Raw genomic sequence first — 25,534 nt, forward strand, 5'->3', positions numbered from 1 at the left:
CGGGATCCGTGCTGGGCTCATCCCTGAGCTGCTGCAGATGTGGAGACCTCTGTGGAGCCGGTGGCTGAGGAGCGGCCGCCGGGTTGGGATGACCGGAGAGAAGCGACGTGCAAGAATTCGAGGCTCCCTGAGTTGAACGAGCGGCGGCTGCGGCCTGGCCGAGCGCGCTGCTTCCTGCCCTGGCTGTGCTGCCGTGGTCCTCGGCGTCCCAGCGGGATGGCCGAAGGGGAGAGCCCGCTGCCGGAGTAAGGCGCCGGGCCCCGCGAGCGTGCCCGTAGTCGAGCGCAGCCCTCCGTCTCCATCAGGATTCGTTTAAATAAAAAGCCAGTTTCAAAACAGCAGCAAAACCAGGCTCCCTTTTTTTTTAACTGTGCCGCAAATCCCTCCATCCGCACCCGGGCAGAGCCTTGCTCCGGCAGGTCCCGGCACCCCACGGCTCCGTTGGCTGCGGCGGCAGGGGGTGGTGGGGGGAAGTTTCCCTTTGCGTGTGGCGTGGCACTGCGCCACGGACCCGTATCCGCTCCGTCGCCGCCTCCAGGCTGCTCCCCCGCGAGATGCGGGGCGTTTTGTACAGGGAAGGGTCCCTAAAGAGAAAAGCTACGGGGGCGAGCGTGCGGCGGCGCCCCTTCCACGTCCCTCACCTTGGTCCAGAGCGTCCTCCGAGCGCGTCCCCGGCAGGACCGGGGTCAGATGGAGTTCTCCAGGGAGCTGTGGTTGCTCCTGCGGCTCAGGCAGTTCCTCTCATTCAGGAGACTGGTGGTCTCGTCCGTGCTCGCGGGCTCGGGCTTCTCCGGCAGGCTGGTTTCCACCTTGGAGGCGTTGCTGTCCGGGGACTGCGGGCAACTGTCCATGCGGGAGGCCATGAGGCCGTTCTGGTACTCCTGCCGAGTGATCTGCACCGGGAAGGAGGGCGTTAGGAGGCCCCGACGTCCCCCGCTAACCCCTCGAGTCCCGCTCGGTCAGCCCTCTCACCTTGACGAACTGCAGATCGGTGAGGGCCCGGACGCTGAAGTCGGCCACGTACTGGGGCCCAGCGCCCACGTTGAGCTGGTTGTTGCTGCCGCTCACGGGGGAAGAGGTGGAGTCCGAGCGCTCGTGGCAGCTCAGCGAGGCCGAACGGTTCAGGCCGCTCACGTGGGACGGCGAGCGTATCTCTGCGGAGACAGGGCAGGGCAGGTGAGCAGCGCCGCAGCCTCGTCCGGCCGCCGAGGAGCGCTGGGGCACGGGATCCCGCAGCCGCCGGGGATGCGAGCGCGGCTCCCTGCCCTGCCTCCGAGAGCCGTCCCCTCCTGGAGCCGTGCTGGGCTGAGGCCCGGCAACTCAGTGCACATGTGCTGCCTGGAGGCCCTCGATCTGCCACTCCGGATACTGCCCTTGCCAGAGGCAGGACACGCGGGACAGGATCCCCGCAGGTTACTGGCTCTCAGATGGGTCTGCGGGGTGCCAACCCCCAAACGATGCTGCCCCATCTCCAGAACGGGCCAGGACTTGCAGGCAGGGCTGATAGTGGAGCCCCGTCCCATAGGACCTGGGGACGCGGAGCCAAGCACACAGGGAGAGCGACAGGGAGCGACGGGACGTACATCTACCCAAGCGCAGCCCCGTGCCCTCCGCGGCCGAGCCCCGATGTCCCCGGCTCTGCCTACGCAGCGCCAGACGTGGTCCCTGCCCATCGCTCCTGCCAAACAGCCACCGACTGCCGCCAGGCGCCCTGGAGCCCTGCCGGCACGGCGAGACCCTCCGGGTGTCCTTCTCCAGGGCCAGGACAGCCAGCCGTCCCCTCATCCGGGGTCCCAGCATGAGGGTCGAGGTGGGGGTTATGGGGACAGAACGGCGTGGTGACGTGCTCGGAAAGCCTCACGGTGACACAGGAGCCACATGCAGCACGAGGAAAAGAGGCACCTCCTCACCAGCCACCCGACGAGGGGGCAGCCACCCAACGGGGCTTCGTCCACCTGGAGAGCACCATCGCCCTGCTCTGCTGCCCTGAGTGCAGCGGAGGCAGCCGGGAGAAATCGGGGCGGTTACAGGGAGCGCAGGACCTCACTGCCGCTACAAGCGGGGCCGCGAGGTGCTGGGCAGAGGCATCGCTCGGCTCCAGCCCCCCGTCGCAGCCCACAGGATACCGTGACAGGTCTCTGGAGCACACTGCTCGTGGCAGGAGAAGCCGGCGGAGCTGCCTTTGCAGATCTCAGAGGCTCTCGGACACGGGGCGAGAAAGCCAGCGGCGAGGAGAGGCAGCCAGAACGGTCTCCCGGCATGCGGACCCTCCCCGCCAGCGCGGACCAGCCCCATGCTCGGCTGCGCCAGAGTCAGATGAGACCGTGAGGAGTCGAGTCGGCCCGGTTCGGGGGCCCGGTGCCCGGTGCTGCATTAATGGGGCTAGGGTGGTGCTGGGGACGCCCAAACGGCGGGTTAATCCGGTCACAGGGGGGTTTGGCACGCCATGCAGCCGCACCGTTTACCTGTCAACCTGGAAAACAATGACCCTCGCTTTGTGGATTGGCGCCGGGGCTGGGCTGGGAGGGCTAGGCAGAGACACGGACAACACAGACACGCAGAGGACAACGTCAAGAAAGACCTCTGGGCAAAGGAGACGGTGGCTGCCACGTTCCCCCGGCATCCGTATCTCTGCCCCTCGCCACGCTCAGGCCTGCGGCAGAGAAGACGGGCACGGGTCCACGCTGAGCGCAACGGGGCCGTCCTTGCGTGGCAAGAGGAGCTTGGGCACGGCTGCGTCTTGCCTGGCTCCCTGAGGATAAACACGGCTTCTTCTCCTTGGCACAAGGGCAGGGACCCCCAGGGCAGGGTTAAACCCCCAAGCTGTGGGGCTTTTCTGCCGTCACAAGTGGCTGTGCTCTCCTTTGGTGACCCCATGACTGCACGCTGAGCCCAGCGTGGGCCGGGAGGGTCCCTCTCTGGCCGCTCGCAGAGCCTGGCCGCGCCGGCAGGGCAGCCCGGTATCGGAGCAGCAGAGAAACGGATCTGCTGGCACGCTCCGAGCCCGGACGTCGGGGTTTCAGCTCCAGCTCGGGCACGGACCCTCTGCCCCACTGCCAGCTGCGCTCGGAGCACAAGTCTCCGAGGACAAGTGCGAGGTGAGGTGCTGGCTATGCCGTAGCCAGGCTGCCCTCAGCCCGTCGGCAGAGGGTGCCCAGCAGCCTGGGGTCACCAAAGGGTGGCCCATAGCCTCCAGTGTCTCCTATCCCTAAAGGCAGCTCTAGGGCAGGATCAGGGGACTCTGCCCATGCTGGGTGCCAGGCGACCGGGGGCTGCTTACCAGATGCAGGAGGCGGGCTGAGGGCCATCACCCCGTAATAGGAGAAGGCTCCTGCCTCAAACTTCATGCTTTCCTTGCCAGCCTCCACCTCCACCTTGCCCTGCGAGGGAGAGACATTGTCAGACTCCGTAACGCCGCAGAGAGACACGCCACATCTCATGGCCATGGGACAGGCAAGCACCCTGTTCGCACATGCCACCCCCAAGGGCTCACGGCCGGGCTGGGAGAGCGACCTGGCCCCATCACTGCCCACCCCAGACTCATGACATGGCTGGCACTGGATCGTGACATGCACAGAGGGTTAGAGAAGTGGTAAGAAGCCCTTACACCTTCCCGAGGTTACAGCACATCATCCCACACCTAACTGGTGAGGACCCAGCGGCAGCCCGTGCCTGGCCACGGGTACCTGCAGGATGAGGATGAAGTAGTCGGCCGCCTTGTTCTTGGTGTAGAGGAAGTGGCGCGGGGATTTCTTATTCTCCTCATCAAACTTCAGCTCCTGAATGACGTCGGAATACTTGAGCAGCCGCAACAGGATCTTCTCTGAGATGAAGTTGGGGGTGAAGAGCGTCACCTCTGAGAACGAGAGGGGAAGGGAGTCAGAGCCACTGGCTGCCCAGGCTTCAACCCCCTCCTGTCCCTCCGACTGTCTGTAGTGTGGGCACTGGAGAAAGGTGATGGGGGATGTGCTGGGACTCTTATCCCTTGGGGATGCGTCCTGGATCAGGTTACGTCCTATAGACACCTCCTTGGGCTGGAAGCCCATGAGTTTGGAGCCTCCACCGGCTCCACAAACAGATGGAGAGAGCCCAGCGCGGCCAGCCCCAGCCCACTGGGTGACAGGGGCACATGCCAGCAGGGGAACAGGACTGTCCCGGAGGGCCAGGGACCTGCTAGGTGTCAGAGGCAGGGCTGCCATCCCTCTGCCCTGTCCCTTCTCATTTCTAGCAGCAGGACAAGGTCGCCTAAGGGGTAGCGAACCCAAGAATGTGGCCAGTCAGCACCCGCAGCCAGGTCGCGGAGGAAATGCTGCGGAAGACAGGCTAAGAGCAGAATTGCAGACAAGACATAAGTATCATTTTCTCAATGAGATGGCCAAAGCGACTCTTCCTCATTGCGGGGAAGGGAATGGAGCACATCCAGCTCCTGTGAAGCCATGCCAAGGACATGGAGCCATTGGTGCTGGTGCTCCAGAGCACGGCTGAGCCGACGGACACCTCAAGCCATGCTCCCCACAACTCACCCGTGGAGAGGAAGCGGTGAGCGGCCAGCAGCAGCTGCGGGGAGATCTTCACCTTAAGCTCATTGACAGGGTCTTTGAATGCCGAGAAGTCCCGCTTGTTCTTCTGGTTGCCCACCCGCTTCCTGTTGCGGTTGTCAGCTGTAGGGAGCAGGGTGTTAGGGGAGGGTGGGCAGGATCTGGGTCCCCTTGCCCCAGGCCACGGCACCCAACGGGGGCTGAGCCAAGCCCAGAACCTACTGTACATATCCGACTCGTCCAGGATTTCCGACTTGATGATCTCCTCAATGACATCCTCCAGCGTCACCAGCCCCAGCACCTCGTAGAAGGGGTCTCCCTCGCCCTCGTTGTTCACTTTCTGCACGATGGCCAGGTGGGACTTCCCTGCAGACAGACAGACAGACAGACAGACGTTGGTCACAGCATCCTGCTGGCAGCAAGACCACCCTGTGTGAAGGCCTGGGGCTCTCTCAGTGCGTAGTTGGCTCCTGGCAGCTCCCAGCCTCCACCATCCCCGGGGTGGGCTCCCACTGCAAGCAGCACAGCCAGGGCAAGAAAGGACTCTACACCCCGGGGTGCCGCTGAGATCAAGGGCCTGGCCCTTCCCTCAGCAGGATTTGCCCATCTGGGCGCTCCCGACAGCTGATCCCACCATTCTCCCTGAGCAGGAAACAATAAAAGAGTTAAAATCTAAGCGAGTCCCTGGGCTGGGCCCTAATTCCCAGTGTCATGACAATAATTAAGCCCATGACACAATTCCCCCTGCGGTTAGTGTACACAGAGGCTCACGCCATACTCCATACTGCATACGCCATACACTCCATACTGCAGTGGGACTTGGCCAGGGGCTTTTCCAGGTGCTAGATCCCGGATGCGTCCTCGGAGGAGCCTCTGCCACGTGTCAGCAGAGCGCAGCTGGCACTGCCTGCACGGCCCCAGCTCTGCTGGGTGAGCGCAAACGCACCCGTGCGCCGGCCTGCCTACGACACCCCTGCAACCACAAGCCGAGGGACGCTTGCTGGGCGAAACGATGCACCCAAAACCCATCAACGGCAGGAGAAACGTGAGGAAGCAGGCAGCCCGCAGGGAGGAACGTGGCTCCGAGCCCGTCGGGACGGGTCACGTTTCTGCCAGGGGCTACGGCTTCTCCGATTTTCCTTGGCAGCTCTGCCAAGCTGACCCGGCCTGTCCTGTCCTGGAGGAAACGCTCCGGATGCCAGGTGCTGTGGCCCAATCCCAGAGCCAAAACATCCGGGAAAGAGAGCCAAAGGCAGAGAGCTGCTGGTCCCAGCTGGGCAGTACGTACGCCGGTCTCCGCAGAACAGCACTGAGGCATTCCCAGCTGGTCCCTGCTTGCTGGGAGACCTCGTTGGCACCGAAGTACAGCTCCCCTCACCCCGCCAGCCTTGCCCGACGCAGCCAGGGTGCAGTTTGCCGCAGTCGACACCAGCGCGACCGCGGGCTTGCACCGAGCCTGGCGTCACCCTTGCTCCCAGGACTCTGCCGGAGATTATCTGGCCCGAGGGAGAACCAGGAGCTTCTCACCAGATTTCTGCCACCCCAAACGCAATGTTGCTGCAGCCCTCGGCAAGTCAATCCTCCCCATTTAGCATCAGCCCAGAGTTGATAAGGGGCAGTGGCGATGGTGGTGACCGACCTGGGTCCTCGGACACCCCGCTCGCCTGGGCCACGAGCCAGGCAGCAAGCCTGAGCTCTCCCCTTCGAGCCTGACAGCCAATTTTCAATCTGTTGCCTAAAGCGTTTGCCCCAGCTGAAGGAAAACATGCAAGAAATCATGCCGAACCGCCAGCACCGGAAAAGGGATCGGTACTGCGGTGCTGGAAGTCGCAGCCCTGCTCCCAGGGCCCGGAGCGTCGGTGAACCGGAGCAGCCACTTTCCCACTGAGAACCACAGCACGCTCAGGCCAGCAGCATCGCGCTCGTGAGACCGGTATCCTTAGCCTGGGGAAACTGAGGCACGAAGGGAGGCGATGTTTCCTCCCCAACTTTGGTGCAGACTGGAAGAATAGCTGCAGACACATGGGTGGCATTTGACATTACCCCAAGCCGCACGGGCCAGGGACCTTGGAGCCATCCCCGCTCGTGTCCCAACCTTTGCCCAACTGGAAAAGCAGCTGGGGAAAACCAGGAAGCAGGACCCAAAGGTCGGAGGCACAGCCCTGAGGGCTGGGCGAGGCGGCCAAGCCGCAGGTTGCCGCGGGCCAACACCTCGCCCTGCACTCAGTCTTTCTCCCCGCTGCGACTGGGACCTCTCCGGCGTCCCTCGCGCTCCAGACCTCGCTGCCCGCAGAGCGATGGTGCTGAAGGAAGCTCCTCCCTTGGGAAAGGCTCACGGTTTCTTCAGCTGTGCTAAATCGGCTCGGTTCTGCGGGCGCCAAGCCCGGCAGCGACGTCAGTTCAACGGGGAGCTCCTCCTTACGGTGCCCAGCCATGTCCTCCGTGGGCCAGAGATGCCTCCAGGACCGAGCTGGAGGCCGGGGGAAGACGATCACCTTAGCATCTTCCCCAAGAAAAGCTTCTGGGCGACATCTTCTGCAAGTGACGGGCTCTCGGCCCCACGCAGCCACCCTTGAGCTGCCTCCCTCCGTCTCTTCCTCCTGCTCGGCCTGGATTGCACCCCGTATATTTTGGCCCTGGCATGGACTGACCCACCTTCTTTTTGGCAGGCTAAACCGAGCACATCTGCACTCTAAGTCACGGGCATTCCTCCCTGCACTGCTCACAAAGAGCAACAGGGATGCGGCACCAGGGGGGATCCCTGCCAGACTGGTGCAAGAGCCGATTGCCCCCCAGCAACTCCTGCCTGGCGGCTCTGGGGCTGAGCCACGAAGGCTTCAAACAGCTCAGGGCGGCCGTCGTTCCCTGCCGCTCCCCAGCCGGAGGGCTGGAGCGTATGCCGAGCTGCGCCCAGGGCGCTGGGGAAGGGCACGAGGCAAGAACCCAAGCGGTGCGCTCGCAAAGGGTTACGCGGCCCCAAGACACAAGCCCCGCGGCTGCAGCGAGCCGTTTCCTCCTCTCAGGCTCACGTGGGAATACGCGAAGCCACCAGGCCCGCTGTGCTGGAAGCGGGACACGTACGGGCTCTTGCGGAGCAGGGCCAAGCCGGCCGGATGCTGTCACGGCTTCTGGGAAAGTCCCTCTGCGACGACGCTGTTTGCAGAGAGCCAGGCAAAAGCAGTTGACAGGAGCGTGGGGAAAAAATCGGAGGTTCCTGGCGTTCAACTTCTCGGAGACGGCAAGGAACGGAGCAGCCCCTGTGAATTCCCTGCCTGGTGCAGGCGGTAGGACGCTCCGCTGGAGCCTCTACTCCCCAAGCCCCCCCAAACCCTGACAACATTCACCCCCAGCAGCAAGGTCAAGATCCATATCCCACAAGGCTCCCAGCTTGGGCAGGTGCATTTCACGCCAGCGTGAAGCAAAGCGCTGCCCTCTCCAACACTATCTGGTATTTAATTTTAGAGACGGGGATTGCAGGCCGCTCATCAGCATGTTCACACCTAGTGAAAAGCTAATTTTAGAGATCGGTACTGCGCAGCTCCCCCTTTTTCTCCTTCTTCGGGCAGCACAGCCACGCTCAGGCGATTCAGACAATCCGGCGACAAAAAGGCTGCGGAAACGATGCCAACAAAGCGTGGAAAAGCCTCTGAAAGTGCTGTTTGGCTACGCAGGCGGTGGCATAAACCAAACACTTCCTGCACCCAACCCAGCTAATCTCCCTTGGCAAAACGAGACCGAGACCCCGGTGCCTCCGTGCTCCTCTCCGCTGTCGCGGCGCACGCACTCGCGTGCACTCAGCCGGCAGCGAGAGGAGGGAAAAGGTGACAGGATCAGCTTTTGAGCCTGTTAGGCACCAGCCCTGATGAGTCAGGGATCAGCGACTCCCCACCGGCGTGCTGCGACTGCCTGGGCCGAGCAGCCAAGGCTGAGCCAGTCGGGGAGCGGCCCGGGGCCGAGCAAACACGCCACGGGGAGCGGAGCCTGAACTCGAGCCTCCAGAGCAAAGGGCGCGATGCCGGCCCGCCTCAGGCTATCGCTACCGAAGCGGAGAGGAAACGGACCCCGCTCGTCCTGCTGGGCAGGTCAGAGAGGAATGGGTGAAGCTTGTGGTCATCACAGAGTAGAAGTGGCTTCTCCTCCAGGGTCCCGTTGCCAAGCTTCAGCTCTCCTTGGCCAGGACTGTTTGGACCTGACAGTCCCCACATCAGCAACGACATTGGGAGGAGCTGCTTCCCAAAGATCCGTACCTGATGTCTATTTAACACAGCGTGGGTGATCACTAGGGAAAAACCCAGGAGCTTTCCTAAATCCAGTCTAACCAACTCACTGTCATCCCTTCCCGACGCAGCGCACAGGAGAAACGGAGGCAGCAGCAGGGTCGCAGGTGTATCCACGCTGCCTGCGGGTGGCAAGATGGGACGGGACAGCCATAGCCCAAAGACATCAGCACCGAGGATTATCCGGCTCCAGGTGAAGCCCCAGGTGCTCCCAGACCGGCTGCAGGAGCCACAGAGAGATGAAGCAACATGCTGATGTTGAAATGGAATCCAGGAGCTCCAGCTACCATGGGGACATCCAAGGTCAAACCTCCACGTTGGGCTTGTGCTGAGGGAAGGAGAAGGAAGGGTACAGGCCTGTGAACTGCAGAGATGGGCCAGACATCGCTGTTGGGGTTTCTGTCCGAAGCCAGTGGTTGGGACACATCTGTGGTAGTTTGGGAAGGTGCTGGCTGCTGAGATCCACGCTTAAGAAGATCCAAAGTGCCGCTGGTTAATTTTTGCCTCCTGGAGGCAAAGGAGCTCAAGCCCAGCTTCCCCCTCCAGAAACAACCCGACCCAAACCACGCAGTCTCTAGTGATGGGTTTAGGGAGCTGGAGAGCTGTCTGGGTAACTCCAAGCTCTGAACCTCCGCAGAACAACCATGGAGCTTCCCCCATGGGCGCCATCAGGGCTGCGACGTGCCGCCGAGGGGACCGGAGTCACCCAGAGATGCAGCCTCAGCTTCGGCATGGCTCCCGCTCCGAGTCTCAGCCGGCAGGATGAGGGCACAGACTTGCCATGACCTGGTATTCGCTGTGGACGGTACTGCATCCACGGTGACCACAAGTAACGAGAAATCACTGATCAGTCCCAAAAAGGGACAGAAACAGCTCCCCATCCGAGGAAGGCAGCAGGCCCACAAATTACCCGCTCTCAAACCAGAGCGGCAGCGACAAAAAAAATAACAATACAAGACATCCGAGGCCTTGTAATTGGCACGAGTAGGCTTTAAATCCGCTCCCAGGGATTCATCAGAGGGAAAGGCCGGTGCCAGCAGCTGCGGTAACTCCAGCTCCAACAGCGTAGAGACAGAATAGGACTCCAGTTCTGTCTTGTTGTTTTTTGGAAACAGGGCCAGGATTAAGAGGGACAGCCGTGCGCATTTGTATTGTGCCGCTTGGGCTGAAATTCTTGAACCGGTGCAAGATGAACTAAAGCAAAAGCATTTGCCAAGAAGGTTTTCATTAATCAGGAATGAAAGTCGGAGGCTCGAAGACGACGAGATCCGGTCGCGGTTCCAACCACAAACAACGCCGACCCGTGATCCGGTGGCGTTATTCCCGTGCTGAAACTTTGGAGTTTGGGGCAGCACGATCGCAAAAGTATCAGGAAAGATCGAAACAGCCTGCAGCTTGCTGTGGCACCTGTCCATCGTCACCAGAGAGGCCACCAAGCAAACTCTTAGCTCTCTGCAGGGCTCAGAGATCAGCCTGGCTTGGATCTACCAGGTCACTCCCAAATCCTTGCCTGAGCTTGAGCAAAGCTCTGGCTCCTCTGCAGGAGGAAATTTTAGACCTCTTAAATCCGAGGAACATGCAGTTTCTTGGCTGAAACTGGCTGAGCCCAGACTGGAAACTGCCTCTGGATCCAGGGGCTCAAAGCCTGCAGGCGACGCTGGCCTGAATGCCTACCTTCACCTCGACCCACCGCCACGGCAGGGAGAAGAGCCCTCGCTGCTGGTACTGACCTCGTCCGTGCTGCCCCAAGCCCAGCAAACCTCCCGCGATGGGACCAAACCTTCCCCGCGCGGCTGTAACGGGAGACAGGAGACGCCGGGGTCACGCAGGGCTGAGGCCTGGCCTGGCATCACCCGGCACAGCTGTTCTCAAGCCGGGTTATTTAGCCTGTCCCCAAGGCACGCAGGTCTCACAGCCGGCGCCGGGTGGATCCTCATCCCCGTGGCGATCGCTCCGGTCACGGCTGAGCCCCTTCTGGGGGCACGAGCGGCAGGCAGGACGGCGGCTGCCAGATGTTGCCAAACCCCCAAGGCGGCCGATGCCCCGACTCGTGCCGGCAGAGAGGCTGGGCGATGGGAACCGGCCCAGCAGAAGCCCCAAGACGCCGGGGAAGGCAGGATGGTCTCCTCGCTGGTGCAGCTTAACCCCTGCTTTCAGCACGGCCCCGCTAAAGGCTCCGGGACACCGCGGTTCGGAGCGGGAGAGAAGCCAGGAGCTGCCCAGGGCCCGGCACGAGGAGAGACCAGGCCTCTGCCCGCGGCCGGGGACGCGGCGCAGGCTCTGCCCTCGCAGGCAGGGCTCAGGGGCTTGGACAAGCGCTTGCTCCCAGGCGAGGAGAAGGCGCACGGCACAAAAACACCGGCACGAGGGCCAAGCGGAGATCCCGGGTGCTGCCAAACCTGGCTCCGAGTAAACACGGCCTTCCCTCGCTCCCAGCAGCGCCGGGGTCGAGATGAGTCTCCCACGAGCCTCAGCCCCGCTCCCCACCCCGCCGGCGGGCCGAAATGCCCCCCACCCCGGCCCCGGCCCTTGGTCGCTCTCGGTTTTGGGTGCCCGAGTGCGAGGCGGGGCAAGAAGCGCTGCGATCGGGGACGGCAGCGAGCCCGGCTCGCCATTCCCAGCGCCTGGAAAGGGCCCAGAGGAGGGAGCAAAGCCCAAGCCAGGGATTGGAGCGATTTGCAGGAGCCGTTCAAGGGCCTCCAGAGCTGCTAATCAGGAACAAGAAGCAAGTCAACAGCCTCAAAGTGTTTCTCGGGGCAAGCATTAAGCAGAGTGAGTCTTGTTGGTGGTAAAATAGAGGCTCTGTCCCTCCCCAGCTTGGTTCCCGGAAACACGGCCGGTTGCAGGCACCGAGGCGGAGCTGCCGCCCGGGTTCCTGCCCCTCCCCGGCGGCACGGCACGGCACGGCGGTGCGCGCACGGACACCTCGGCCCCTCTGAACCTCAATGCCCGAAGCTGGCTCAGCCCCGAGCTTGGCCCCGATGAAGCCCCCAGGCTGCCACCGCACGCCGAGCGCGAGCGGCTCCGGCCCTGGAGCGCCACCAGACGCTTAGCCGAAAGTTTTGCTTCCGGCATCTAAGCCTCATTAAGGGCCTCCTCCGAGCGGAGCCAGAGACGCTGCTGCTGCGGGAGCAAACCAGCAGCCCGGCTTGGCGGAGCAGAGCAGTCCCAAGAGCGGCACCCGCCCGGCCCTCTCACCCTTTTTGAACTCCTCCAGCATGGCGTCCAGCTTGGTGTCGTGGAAGACAACGTGCACGGGGTGGTTGTAAAATTTCGTGATGGTCTTGAGCGGGGTACAGTCGTCGGGGTCGACGAACGCCAGGTCCTTGACGTAGAGGATGTCCATGATGTTGGAACGCTCGTCCTCGTAGACGGGGATGCGGGTGAAGCCGCTCTCCATGATCTCCGACATGGTGTTGAAGTCCAGGATGGCGTCGCTGTTGATCATGAAGCAGTTGTGCAGGGGGGTCATCACATCCTCCACTGTCTTGATCCGGAGCTCCAAGGCCCCCTGGATCATGTTGAGCTCCTCCCTCACCAGGTCGTTGTAGGGCTCCGTCACCTTCAGCATCTCCACCAGCTTCTCCCGGTTATAGACGGTGCCAATCTCCTGGCCCAGGATGCAGTCGAGCAGCTTGCTGATGGGGAAGGAGAGGGGGAACGTCACCAGCATGAAGAACTTGGTGACCACGATAGTGTTGGCACCCACGGCCAGGCCGTGGCGGGAGCAGAGCGCCTGGGGCATGATCTCGCCGAAGATGACGATGCCGATGGTGGAGGCGACGACGGCGCCGATACCGGAGCCGATGAGGTCGTCGAGGAGGATGGTAAGGGTGGTGTTGACCAGCACGTTGCCCAGCAGCAGGGAGCAGAGCAGGTAGTTGCCCTTGCGGCGGATGGGCTCGATCTTGCGGGCGTAGCGCTTCTCCTTGTCAGTGCCGCAGTTCTGCACGATGCGCAGCTCCATGGGGTCCAGCGCCATGAGGCCCAGGTTGAGCCCGCTGAACATGCCCGAGAGCACCAGCAGCCCGGCGATGAGGATCACCTGCAGCCAGAGGGGCAGCAGCGACTTCTTCTCCTCCAGCACCACGATGCGCCCGTCGAGGCCCTGGTGGGGCAGCCAGGGCTGGCCGGGCCGGCCCTGGGTGCAGAGCACGTAGGTCTTGGCCTGCTCGTCCTTGCGGAGGGGCTGGACGTGGACGCGGAGCAGGGCCGAGGTGCTGCGGGCCTCGGCGGGGCCCGGCCGCACCAGCAGGTCCTGCGAGCGCTCGGGGCAGGTGCCGTTGGGCGCCGAGGCGTTGGCGGCGGGCCGCAGCTCGGCGAAGGCCACGCGCTCGCTCGTGCGCGGCCCCAGGCCCAGCCCGTAGAGGCGCAGCAGCACCTCGCTGCCCTCCGTGACGCGGATGGGCCCGCGGGCCGGCGCCCCCGCCGCCGGCTTCGTGCTCTCCTCCAGCCGCATGCCCAGGATGAGGCTGTCGCCCGCCGCCGCCGCCGCGCCGCTGCCGGGCAGCGCCAGCAGCAGCAACAGCGGCGGGAGCAGCGGCGGCGCTGCCGCTCCGCCGCCGCCGGTCGCGGTGGCGGGACCGGGATGGGGACGGGGACGGGCACCGGGACCGGGACCGGGACCGGCCCCGCCGCGCCGCCGCCGCCAGCCGCCGCCGCCGCCCGGCGCCATGTTAGCGTCTGGCGGGCGCCGCGCGCACTAGCGGCCCGCCGCGCTCGCGGGCCGCGTCACCCGCCGCGCCACGCCCCCCCCCGCCGCGCGCGTCACCCGCCGCGCCACGCCCCCTCCGCCGCGCCACGCCCCTTCCCCGCCCCCCCACCCACTCCCGCCTTAAAGGGGCCGGGCTCGGAGAGGCGCGTCCACCTCCCCCCCCCCAATTCTCCTTCGCGGCCTGCGCCCCGGGGTGTGAGGGGAGGACAAATAGAACCTGGGGGGGAGGTGGGCGGGCACTAGGACCTGGGGGAGGGGCAGAGTCTGTTTCGGTGAGGGGCAGGCTGGGCTTAGGGTGAGCAGGTGTGCCAAGGGTGGGGGAGCTAGGGCCCCCAAGGGGGCGAGCCCGGCTTGCCGAGCACCTAAGCCCGGCCTAGGATCAGGGAGACCCGTATGTGTGTGTGGGGGGGGTGGAAGGGTCTCTCCCCCCACCCCGCCCCTCACGCGCGCGGCCCCTTTAAGGCGAGCCGCAGGCGCCCGCACTACATTGCCCGTCACCCCCCGCGCGCCCGCTCCCGGAGTGACGTGCGGTGCGACCAACCGGCGCGCGGCGGGGCGGGGCGGGCGCGGCGGAACAGCCAATGGCCGCGAAGAGAGGGGAGCGGGGCGCGCGGCGCGGGCACCGGAGGGAAGATGGCGGCGGCGGGCCGGCGGCGGGCTGGGCTGGCGCTGCTGGCGGTGGCGCTGCGGCTGGGCGCGGCGCGGGCCGAGCAGACCGAGGAGCACCTCAAGCGGGAGCACTCGCTGTCCAAGCCGTACCAGGGTGAGCGGGGCGGCGGCGGCGGCGGCGGGGCCGGTGCTGGGCGCTGGGTGCTGGGCGCTGACGGTGCTCGTGGGCCGGCAGGCGTGGGCTCGGCCGCCTCGGGGCTCTGGGACCTGCTGGGCAACGCCATGGTCATGACCCAGTTCATCCGCCTCACCCCCGACGTGCAGAGCAAGCGCGGCGCCGTCTGGAACCGCGTGGTGAGCGCCGGCGGGGGGGACCGGGTGGGAAGGGGGTGGGGGGGAGCTGGGGGGGATATGGAGCGCAATGGGGCAGGGGGGAGCTGAGGGGGGGATATGGAGTGCAATGGGGCAGGGGGCGGGGGGGAGCTGGGGGGGATATGGAGTGCAATGGGGCAGGGGGCGAGGGGGAGCTGGGCAGGGGATATGGAGTGCAATGGGGCAGGGGGCGGGGGGGAGCTGGGGGGGATATGGAGTGCAATGGGGCAGGGGACGGGGGGGAGCTGGGGGGGATATGGAGTGCAATGGGGCAGGGGGCGGGGGGGAGCTGGGGGGGATATGGAGTGCAATGGGGCAGGGGGCGGGGGGGAGCTGGGGGGGATATGGAGTGCAATGGGGCAGGGGGCGGGGGGGAGCTGGGGGGGATATGGAGTGCAATGGGGCAGGGGACGGGGGGGAGCTGGGGGGGATATGGAGTGCAATGGGGCAGGGGGCGAGGGGGAGCTGGGCAGGGGATATGGAGTGCAATGGGGCAGGGGGCGGGGGGGAGCTGGGGGGGATATGGAGTGCAATGGGGCAGGGGACGGGGGGGAGCTGGGGGGGATATGGAGTGCAATGGGGCAGGGGGCGGGGGGGAGCTGGGGGGGATATGGAGTGCAATGGGGCAGGGGGCGGGGGGGAGCTGGGGGGGATATGGAGTGCAATGGGGCAGGGGGCGGGGGGGAGCTGGGGGGGATATGGAGTGCAATGGGGCAGGGGACGGGGGGGAGCTGGGGGGGATATGGAGTGCAATGGGGCAGGGGGCGAGGGGGAGCTGGGCAGGGGATATGGAGTGCAATGGGGCAGGGGGTGGGGGGAGCTGGGGGGGATATGGAGCGCAATGGGGCAGGGGACGGGGGGGAGCTGGGGGGATATGGAGCGCAATGGGGCAGGGGGGAGCTGGGGGGGGATATGGAGCGCAATGGGGCAGGGGGGAGCTGGGTGGGGGATATGGAGTGCAATGGGGCGGGGGGTGGGGGGTATGGGGGACCGGGCTGGGAGGGAGGGAGGGGAGCCTGGGCTGGGACACAGAAGGGTAGTTTGGGGGGTTGTGAGCAGAGGGGCTGGGGGGAGGGGATCTAGGGGGCACGGGGAAGAGGGGTTTGGGCTGGGGGTGGCATGGAAAGGGGCCACATCAGGCTGGAGCAGCGTGCAGGATAGCTGGGGGGCTGGGCTGTGGCCCTCTGGGGGGGCCAGACTGGGCTCTGGGGTGGCCGAACTGGGCTGTGGAGGGCTGGAGGTGCCAGCGGTCCCTCTCCAGCCTTTGGCTTTGTTGCTCTTGCCATGCCAGCAAGGATTGAGCCCCTCATCGTGAGGGGGTGGGGGGGGGTAGCGTGTCACAGGCTGCCCCCCCCCCCAACACACACACATGAGTTTGGGGGTTCCTCTGCTGATCGTCCCGGTCCCCCGGCCTGCTCCTGCTGCCCGCTTTGCCTTGTCCTCTAGCGCTCCGGGTTTTGAAGCAGCGCCAGTAACGGAGGCACCTCGCCGTGGCGGGCGGGCTCTGACGAAGCCGCAGATTTGGCCGGGGCGGTGCCAGCAGGGATCCTCGCGCAGCGGCCCGGCGCTCTCGGCTGCCCGCTTCGGCTACGGAGTTGCCAAACGACCCTTGTGGCCTGGGCACGAGAAGGATTGCGGCTTGGCGGGCGGAGGGACAAGGTCGTGTCGTTGGGCCTGCGCTCCCTCCCCTAGCAGGGGCTCGGCACGTAGCTCACCAGTGCGTGCGACAGGTCCCAGTGCAGGGCGCGATCGCAAACCTGGGCTGCTGGGACTTCGCTCTTGTCTCTGAGGCCTGTCCGGAATCAGCTCTTATTTAGCAACGCGGAAAGGCCTGTGAGATCATGAAACTTTCTCGCACGTCCCTCGCTTTGAGCGTTGTAGCCTCACTGATAAGGTCTGCTCCGCAGCTGCCGTTCTGTGCTTCGCTGCGGCCTTGAGCTGCCTTCCCTGTGGCTGATGGATAGCGAGGGTCTGTTTAACAGCTTGGTAGTTTGGGCTGAAGTTTGCTCTGGGGTTGAGACCGGTGCTTTTTTGCACCCTGGCTTCTGGCGGTAAGTGTGGGCCAACCCCACCTCGCGTGGCTGGTTCTGCCTCCCGGTTTGTGTCAGTGTCGCAGTGCTGCTGGAGCGTATGGAAACGTGTCCGTAAGAGCCTGAATGCCCTCCGAGCCCTCAGGAGTTTGCTCCGACTTCTGCCGTGAACCTATGGAAAAAGCCTGGCTTGTTGAGGCTGTGTCTGAGAGCGGTCTGATGTTGAACAGCGTGTCCCGGGTTGGGCATTGCTCTGTTCTTCCCTGTATAAATACAGTAACAGTGAAGTGCTTTCAGATGGCACACGTGAGATCGCTTAGACGTTCTGGAGTGATTTGGAAAGAGCTTTACAAAACCAGACGCAGTCTGAGATGCTCAACTTTTATTGTTATAAAATATCTGGGGAGGTTTTTCACTTGGGTTTGTGGCTCCCATGAAATCTTGCGGCTTATATGAGCTTCAGAACGAAGCTGGCAACCGGCTTCGTAACACCGTGCGAGTGAATCTGTTATAAGCTCCTCGTGTTCTGCGCCCATTAGTGTAGGCGATTCGTTTGTAGCTTGGGAAATAATTGGCTAATCTGCACTAACAGAATTGAAGCTGCTCCTTGGTCTAGTCTCTTTTTCCCTGGTGTGAGTTATTGATTTTGCTGAAGTTGCTGTTGCCTCAGAATAGGGTGAATTGGTTTCTTAGCTTTTTATAGCCCTGGGTAACAACCAATTCCCTCGGCTTAATGATGCCTTTGGGGATTAATTATTCTTGCTCACATCCAAAATATAGGACAACACTGGTCTGTTGGTAAGGGAGATAGGGAGCACTGGTGCTCTCTCTGGCCTGAGGGCTCGTGGAGCTGCCTTTTGTCACGGAGGGCAGGGGACGGTGCAGCCTCCCCACAGCCTGACCTTCAACTGGGAAAGCTGCAGGTTCCTGAGGGCCCCTCGGCATTCGGGACACCCTGACTTCACAGGCTCCTTCCTTCTCTTGCAGCCGTGTTACCTCCGAGACTGGGAGATGCAGGTCCATTTTAAAATCCACGGGCAAGGGAAGAAAAACCTGAACGGAGATGGCTTTGCCATCTGGTACACCAAAGACCGCATGCAACCAGGTAAAAACACTGCAGGCAGCTACCAAGGCAGCTTTTTGGGGATGTAATTTGGCCAGGTTGCCCCTCCTAGTCTGTAGCCTCACTTAGGAGTCCTCCAGGGAACTATGTTGTGGGGTCTTAGGACTCTTTTGCTCCTTTGCTGTCAGGTGAAGAGGGAGCAGTGGCCTCGCCTGACGCTGCCTCTGAACCTCAGCTCTCTGGACTGGGAGTTTACAGGGCCCTGGGGGGCTGGATGGAGTTGCTCGGCAGTTGCCAGCTTTGGGATTGTTTTGCCCTGGTCTTACTATGAGATGCAGAGCAGTGTACTGGGAGCTGTGGCACCTCCTGCTCTGGGAGTCAACTCTTTAAACACCAGGTTGGGTAGGAAGCTGAATCCTAGTCCAGCAAAGGGTAGAGGAATTAATCTGGCACTCTGACTTCCCTGCCTGTAGCCTGGGGATCTGTGCTTTGTTAACAGTTCGAGGCTGCATGGAGCTCAGTAGTGCCTGGCTTTGCTCTCTGGCGTTTGAAACCTTACTCTGTGATATGATGTGGCTCCGTCTAACAGAAGCAGGTGAAAACTGGGGAGGAAAGAGCCCTCCATGGTGATTTCCTGTAAAAAGATAAATTAAAAGACATTAAAAAAAAAAAATCCTTTGTATATGGGTTGTCTGCAGAGTAACATGACCTGAGGGCAAATCCATCCCCATGGAATCTGGAAAGCACCTTCCTCGTTACCTGATGTGGAGAATGGCATGAAGGGACAGACAGCAAACCCTTCCTAGCCTTGCTGCTGTTATTCATAACCTGTTCTTCCTTCTAGGACCTGTCTTTGGAAGCAAGGATAACTTCTTGGGCCTGGGAGTGTTTGTGGACACCTACCCAAATGAGGAGAAGCAGCAGGAGGTGAGCTGGGAAGGCTAACTGGGAGCATGCTTCTTGCCAGCTGCCTGCTGAGTGTGGCAGCCAAGGACAGGGCTGGCTCAGCACCCAGGTTACTGCTTGCTTTGCAGCTAACGCAACTGTGTGGTGAGGTGTCGCTAGCGCGGAGATTTGTGGGGGCTCTTATAGGCTGGAGACCAACTGGATGCTGACAGATGCTGCTCTGCTTCCTTTCCAGTGTCTACAGGGTGCTCTGTGCAGTTTGGTTTTGTATCTGCTCCCAATTCCTAGTAAGGCAGTAACCCTTCAGACCCGTGAGGGGCTGCTGGTTAGACTTGTCGTCAGCTTTATGCAGAGAAAATGCTTTGGAGGTAGGAAAAACCGAACTGATTGCATCACCTCTGTGCAGGCTCCTTCTGCGAGCTCTCAGCACTTTCTGGAGGCTGCCAGCAAGCAGCAACTGAGCTGAAGCTGTGCTGAGAGCGAGGCCTTTGTAGGCCTCAAGCAGAGCAGTATCCGAGCTGCCAGTCTGTGATAGCTGCTCCCCAGGCCGTCCTGCGTGGTGAAACCATTTTAGGGCAGCTAGTCACCACGATGCTTTTCCCACTCCGAGGGAAGCAGCGTGACTGCGCTTGGCAGGATTTTTTTTTAAAGGTCTTGGGACACTGAACCATGGGAGGTTATGAGCAAAACGCAAACGCATCTTTGTGGAACGCCTTTCTGAAAGACCTTTGGGTTCCCGATGAATTGGCTGTTTGTTTGGGGTTTGTTGGCGTTGTGGAGAAGGGGATTGCAGAGGCAATTAAAACTAGGCCTCACCCACACTGCTATTGGAATCGGGTTTGTCACACTTGAAACAAAGCTGGACCTTTTCTTACTTCCAACTTCTCTTAGAAAGTTGACATTATATTTTTTTTCCCCCCAAACCTACTTAGTTTGGTGTTAAGCCCCCACCCTGCACAAGATCACTTGTTCTTCATCTTGATTCCGAGGAGAGGGAGCTGAAGCGCTCAGTTCGGATGTACCCTGACCTTGGAGCTGCTAAACAAATGTTGAGTAACTACCAGCTTTTGTTGAAACATTAATAGCAGCCTGCTCTGGCGCAGGGATGGACTTTGTGCTTGTGTCGGAGCCTGGGTAAGGTATTTCCGAGCCGTCTGGCACAGCATTAGTGACGGCGGGATTAGTGTAATGCTGGATAGGAGAGGCCAACCCATAGATTTGCAGGGCAGTGACTGTTCTTCTCTGGGGTAAAGGGATGTGCAGCAGGTTTTATTTAAAAGAAAAAATGTGTCCAACCTCCCAGCTCAGCAGCATCTCGGGGTTTGCGAGTGGAGTGAGCTGCTTTTCTGAGACCTCTAACAGTCAAACAACAAAAAGGGAAGGAGACAGAGATATGCTGACCAGCCAGTTGCTGTAACGGTGTGTGGGATCACAGCTGCTTTCTTTTTCCTTTTAAGGGGGAAAAAAAAAGAAATGTTTTATCCTTGAGGGATGAGGGGCAGATTAGTAGTGGGATCCTCGGGAGTGGAGGGCTGCTGGGGAACTGTCACTGGTGGCTGTCAGGTCCCCGAATCGCAGCGCACGCGTGGGGCACTGGCTTTGCACGAGTGAGTGGTGGTGAGAAATGCTTGCAATGCTTGGTGTGACTTTCTTCCGTCAGTGGTGTTTCCTGGCCATGTAGCCCGGGATTTGGCACCTAACTCCCAAACCTGTCTCTACTTTAGCCTCTGCTAAGCGGATAGTGCACTGAGCTGTCTAGGGAGGAAATTCCCAGGGTGCAGATTAACACTAAACTCTGGTCTGTGACTGTCTTGCTTCTGTGCTCTTTCTTGCTTTGCGATAACCCTGGACTCTCAGGCTCAGAAGAGGAGGTACAGCCCAGGAAATCAGGTACTTGCTCTCGCTGACCTACCCTTTTCCAAGCCGTTTAGTTTCACCTTGTCTCCCTGTCAGTACAACTCCAGCCGTGTAGGTGAATGCAGTAAGTGAATTCCCTCATCTGAGCTCCAGAAATTCTTACGTGTCCAGGGAGCTCAGCTACCACCAGCCTGGGAAACAGGCTGCTCCAGTCCCCAGCAAGCCTACTGAGACTTCTGATGATGGCAGCATACATGGAAGCTGTTTCTTCTCCTTCCTGGACTTTTGGGAGCTAAGGCTGATCTGGAGGAAGGCTGGGAAATGGAGAGGGATCGTGCTGTCTTTTGCTGAGACTAGGTGGGGGAGGCCTGGACTAGGGAGCGAAGCAGTTCTGGGGATTCTTGGGCTGGCTGCAGCTCTCATCTGTGTGTCAGACCCCGGGGATGTGCTGTGATGTTTGCCCAAACCCCTTTGCGTTAGGCAAAGCAGGTTTGGACCGTGTGCGCGGAGCGGGCAGTGTCTGCAGGGGATAGACCGGCTGGCAGGATGAGAGGAGAAACTCAGCGGTGACCTTGTTTCCTCGCAGCGCGTGTTCCCCTACATCTCGGCCATGGTGAACAACGGCTCTCTCACGTACGACCACGACCGGGACGGGAGGCCTACGGAGCTCGGAGGCTGCACGGCGATGGTGCGCAACCTCAACCACGACACCTTCCTGGTGATCCGCTACGTGAAGAGGAGACTGACGGTGAGCGCTGCCTGCCGGAGCTCCCTGCCCTGGGGCAGAGCCAGCAGCGGGGCCCGGCCGGTCCCTCCCCCCCCCAGGCTAAGGGAGACCCTTGTGTTTCAGGTGATGATTGACATCGATGGTAAGCACGAGTGGCGAGACTGCATCGACGTGCCGGGAGTGCACTTGCCCCGCGGCTATTACTTTGGGACCTCTTCTGTCACTGGAGACCTCTCAGGTACCTTGTTTCCTCCAAACCTTGTTTCCCGAGCGCCTCTGACGCCTCTTACACAGCCTCGGGCATCTGAAGGTGCCGCTCAGTATGTGGTGGGGTTTACAGAAGTGCTTGAGGACCTTTCCATGCTTTGGCACCCCCAGTCCATGAGCAGGAGCCTCGTTCTTTTGTCTTGCAACAGCTCTCGAGGAGCCAAAATCGGGGTGTGTTGTTCCCTTGAGCGCTTGTCTAGGCACAGCGCTTCCTGCTTTGCTTGGAATTCCCTTTGGTCCTGGCTTAGGCCGATTGTAACCTCCAGCAGGCTGTGGGCACGTGGCCCAACCTCAGCCAGCCTCTCTTAAAGCCAGGACAGAGAAGTGGCTGTACTAGCTCCGCCCGAGGGTCTGTCTCCGTCAGAGCCTGTAAGCGGGTGCTTTGGGAGGAACGAGAACAGGATGAGTTTTGAACACCTCCTCCGCTATTCCCATGGTGCGACCCATAGCGCCTCGGTGTCAGAAATGCTGCAGTCACTGCAAACACCTGAGGTGTTAAAAAGCCAAGATGATCGTCCTGCTGTCTGCCTGTGACTCTGGGACGTGCCTGGAGTGTGGTTTTGCATAGTGCTTTGAATTTTGTAACCCGAGAGCTATCATCCCATCTGTTGTCACGGAAGGCACCAACCAGGTGTGTTTGGAAACAGTGGTGCAGTGTGGGCTGATGTAAACCAGATTTTACGGAGAACTAAAACACTCTGCCTTCCCTAGCTTAATACTCCTCTCCAAGTGCTGCTTGTGGTGCCATGAGGCCTGAAATTACCCCCACTGTGTCTCTTTCAGCAGGTTTTAAACCCGATTTTGAATTATGCCTCTACAAAAGCGCATTGATCGCCAGTGTCTGGGCCCATTGTTGGCTCCAACAAAAGTTCCTTTTCTTTCTCAGATCTCTGCCTAATGCCCTGGGAGCTGGCAGGCTGGCGTGGAGCACTTATGTTGTCCCACTAATAACTCTGCGATCACAAGCAAAAGGAAATAGGGTCATGTGAGGTTGATTCTAACACATTCCCTTCGGGTGGCTGAGTGGTTTCAAGTCAGATGATGTCCCGGTCTGGGCTGTTGTTTCTCAGTTTAAGTAGCTTAAAGGTTCCTGTTGGAAAAGGGCTCTGTGCTGGGTGCAGCTCGCAGCCCAGCGCAGACCCTGCCCTCAGGAGGTGAGTTCCCCCCTTGGGAGGGGAGAGCCAGCGCCTCGGGGCCTTGCCCAAATCATGACCTCGCACAGTGCTGTCAGTGGCGCTGACTTCCTTGGCCAGAGCCGTATTCATTCTCAAGACCTGTTTCTGCTCTACTTCCAGACAACCATGATATCATTTCACTGAAGCTTTACCAGCTGACGGTGGAGCGGACACCGGAGGAGGAGAAGCGGGATAGGGAGGTGTTCTTGCCTGTTGTGGACAACCTGAAGCTCCCGGGAAGTGAGTAGGAGCTGCTGGCCTAGAGCGGGGTGAGATTAGGACCAGGCCAGGGGGACCTGCTGGCCCCGGAAGTGGGGGGGACCTCCAGGGTTGTGGAGCTGAGGTGCTCGCGGAGTGGAAACGTCGTCTCTCCAGCGGATCGGCTAAGCTCCAGCTGGAATTGGGAGGTCCTCGGCCCAGTGCTCCCACCGGCCGCTGTCCTCGCTCACTGTGCGACGTGACCTGTGTCAAGGGCTGTCTTTGCTTGGCACCGGGGGTGAGGTGGTGGGATGATTGGCGTGAGTTGACCTCCCAGCGGGACTGTCAGCCTTTGCCCCCCAGCCTCGGTGACCTTGCGGAGGGCAGTGCAGAGCGCTTGGAGGGCGCTGTGGCAGGCTGCTGCACGAGGGGCTGCAGAGATGCATCCGAGAGCCCCTGTGGGCCCTGAGGTCTCGCAGCTCCGCAACGGCTCTAATGCACGTGATGAGCTGCCCTGTGTAGTTTGTCCTCAGGGCTTTGAGAAGCCAAACCCTGCCGCGGCGTGAGCCTGGCCGGGTGCCTGGGGGATTGCCGGTGTGGCGTGATTAGCCACCCGGTGCAGGTAAATCTCGGCAGGGTTTTCAGCCTGGCCCTGCGCTGGGACTCTCTGGGGGCTCACAGGCTGTTTCTCCCCATGCTGTCCCGCAGTGGAGGCCCCGCTGGAACCCATGAGCGGCCTGGCTCTCTTCTTAATTGTCTTCTTCTCCCTCGTCGCCGTGGTTTTTGCCATTGTCATTGGAGTCATTGTCTACAACAAGTGGCAGGAGCAGAGCCGGAAACACTTCTATTGACTTGGGAATCTGCCCGGGATGGCCCTTTGCTAGCCGCATCCCGACTCCCACCCACCCCAGGCTGTCCAGAGCGTGACGGACCGAACCTTACGGCAGGGACCCGCACGTCCCCTGAAAGCCCAGTGGGGGCAGCTGCCGTTTCTTGTTGGGCTCCGGGACTGCCACGCCGCTCCCAGCGGGAATGGAGATCCCCAGCGCAGCGTGCGGCACACCGGGAGCTGAGCATCGCTGGGGCGGACCTGTCGTCCCCCAAAGGCCTGTCTGGAGTAGGAGTTTGCTTAGTTGTTTAGGAGGACGGGCTGGGCTGGGGCGTGTAGGCAGCGCCGAGCCTTTTCTCTGCGGTCTGGGGAAACCAAATCGGGGGAGAAATCACCACCTTGGCTGTGAAATCCTGGCTGAGGGAGGTCCCAGCTGAAGAAAGCCCAGCGAAACGCCTGCTTTGTTCGCCGGACTCGGACGATAACCCCTTGCAGCGGCTTGTCCCGAGCTGTTTCGTTTCCAGTCAGGATTTGCCGCAGCAGTGTGCCCCAGAACGGGCTGCTCTGGGTGCAGACCGTCCTGGCCGGGGAGCACGGTGATCTGCTCCCCTTTGGAGACGACCACGCTGCCCCCACGCCGCTTGCCCTCTCCGCAGTGTGTTGAGCACCCGAGACCCCCTCCTCGACATGGGTGTCTCTCCCAAGCTTTTAATCCCGCTGCTTTCCGTCACCTACCTTAGGTCACCTTTGGAGACTGAACTGCTTTTGTTTGTACCTTGAATTTCCCCACCGCCACGCAGCCCTTCTCCGTGTCCCCTTAGTCACCGAGGTTTGGTCCCCTCGGGCATCGGATGCCGCCTGTTTTTCCCGGCGGCGAGGTGGGCTGAGCTGGGAATCTGCCTGGCCGCTGGGCACCGACATCCCCCGTTTTGAATTACCCATCGCTGCTGCGTCTCGGGCCTCAGCCCCTTTTCCTGCCCCGCAGGGCCGCTGCTGAGCATGCCGCCACCTCCGCACGCCCCCCGTCCCGGCGCGGCCGTCCCCACCAGTGCTGTTTGCATGTCGTCTTGTGGCAGATTTTTCCAAGGAGTCGGTGCCCCCTCCCTCAGCCGGGCGCTGATCCTGGGCCTTGCCGAAGGCCGTGGCTGCCGCAGAGCTGAGCCGTGCGGGGCGACTTAGGCTCTGGCCAGCTTCTTGGAGCCGTAGCTCTCACTGCCTTTCAGGGAGTTGTAGTTTATTCCTACCTCAGTGACTGTTTTTTTTGTTGTTTGTTTGGTTTTTTGGTTTTTTTTGTTTGTTTTTTTGGTTTTTTTTGTTTGTTGTGTTTTTTTTTTTTTTTTTTTTTTTGGAGATTAACTTCTTGCTGTGTTTCTCCTGCTGGCAGTTGTGGGAGGTGTCGGGTTGGTTTGGTGTCCCGGGGCGAGGGTCCTGGTAGCTCTGGGGATGTCCGGATGGGAAACCCAAGGCCGCCCGATGGCTTTCCCAACAGGTCAGCCCCATCTAACTTTTTTTTTTTTTCCGCAGCGACGTCCCAGCCGCGTCCTCCTCGCCCCACCGCCGCTTTCCAGGGCGTTCGCTCGCCGGGGCCGCGCTGCTGGCAGGCGCCGTTGGAGACGGGCCCCTGGTTGGAAACGGTGCGGTGCGGAGGACGCGGGGCTGGTGCTGTGCTCCGAACGATGCTGTTGCCGGGGTAGGTGGGAGCTTTCAGAAGTGCCCAAACGACATTGTGGCCTGAAAGAGCAGTTTCTGGTATCTGCCTTTTTTCTTTTTTTTTTCTTTTTTTTGCCTGATGACCAGAAATTGGTAACGTGTGCGCCTTTTCCTAGGACTGTAATCAGCGTCTCGGAATAAACGTCGGTGTGTGTGTGCGTGTGACGCGGCCGTGCCGCCCTCCTTCCCGCTCTGGACACGGGAGATCCCGGCGGGTGGTTTTCCAGGGCGCCTGTAAGATGATTCCCTGGCAGCTTTTCAT

The 25,534-nt window shown here is 61.3% G+C and overlaps 2 protein-coding genes across 3 annotated transcripts; one reads left to right on the plus strand and one right to left on the minus strand.

The window, feature by feature from the left end:
- Window positions 1–676: 676 nt before the first annotated feature.
- CNNM4 (cyclin and CBS domain divalent metal cation transport mediator 4) lies at window positions 677–13,339 on the minus strand. The gene is made up of 8 exons (XM_062597041.1): window positions 12,014–13,339; window positions 4,761–4,904; window positions 4,524–4,661; window positions 3,687–3,856; window positions 3,281–3,380; window positions 2,466–2,528; window positions 973–1,154; window positions 677–893 (listed from the first exon to the last, which is right to left on the minus strand). Exons 1-8 carry the CDS (start codon window positions 13,272–13,274, stop codon window positions 687–689), a joined length of 2,265 nt encoding a protein of 754 aa, XP_062453025.1. The 5' UTR covers window positions 13,275–13,339; the 3' UTR covers window positions 677–686.
- On the plus strand, window positions 11,514–25,437 carry LMAN2L (lectin, mannose binding 2 like). 2 transcript variants are annotated; one of them, XM_062597044.1, is made up of 9 exons: window positions 11,514–12,971; window positions 14,374–14,492; window positions 17,528–17,645; window positions 18,448–18,530; window positions 20,367–20,399; window positions 20,953–21,114; window positions 21,217–21,331; window positions 22,656–22,775; window positions 23,442–25,437. In XM_062597044.1, the coding sequence occupies exons 2-9, from the start codon at window positions 14,421–14,423 to the stop codon at window positions 23,582–23,584; spliced, it is 846 nt and encodes a 281-aa protein (XP_062453028.1). In that variant the 5' UTR covers window positions 11,514–12,971; window positions 14,374–14,420; the 3' UTR covers window positions 23,585–25,437. The 2 variants fall into 2 exon arrangements, with proteins under 2 accessions (XP_062453028.1, XP_062453026.1); XM_062597042.1 differs by lacking the exons at window positions 11,514–12,971; window positions 20,367–20,399 and adding an exon at window positions 14,163–14,292.
- The last annotated feature ends 97 nt before the right edge of the window (window positions 25,438–25,534 follow it).

The sequence above is a fragment of the Rhea pennata genome, chromosome 28, assembly GCF_028389875.1.
Source record: "Rhea pennata isolate bPtePen1 chromosome 28, bPtePen1.pri, whole genome shotgun sequence".
NCBI classification, from domain to species: Eukaryota; Metazoa; Chordata; class Aves; order Rheiformes; family Rheidae; genus Rhea; species Rhea pennata.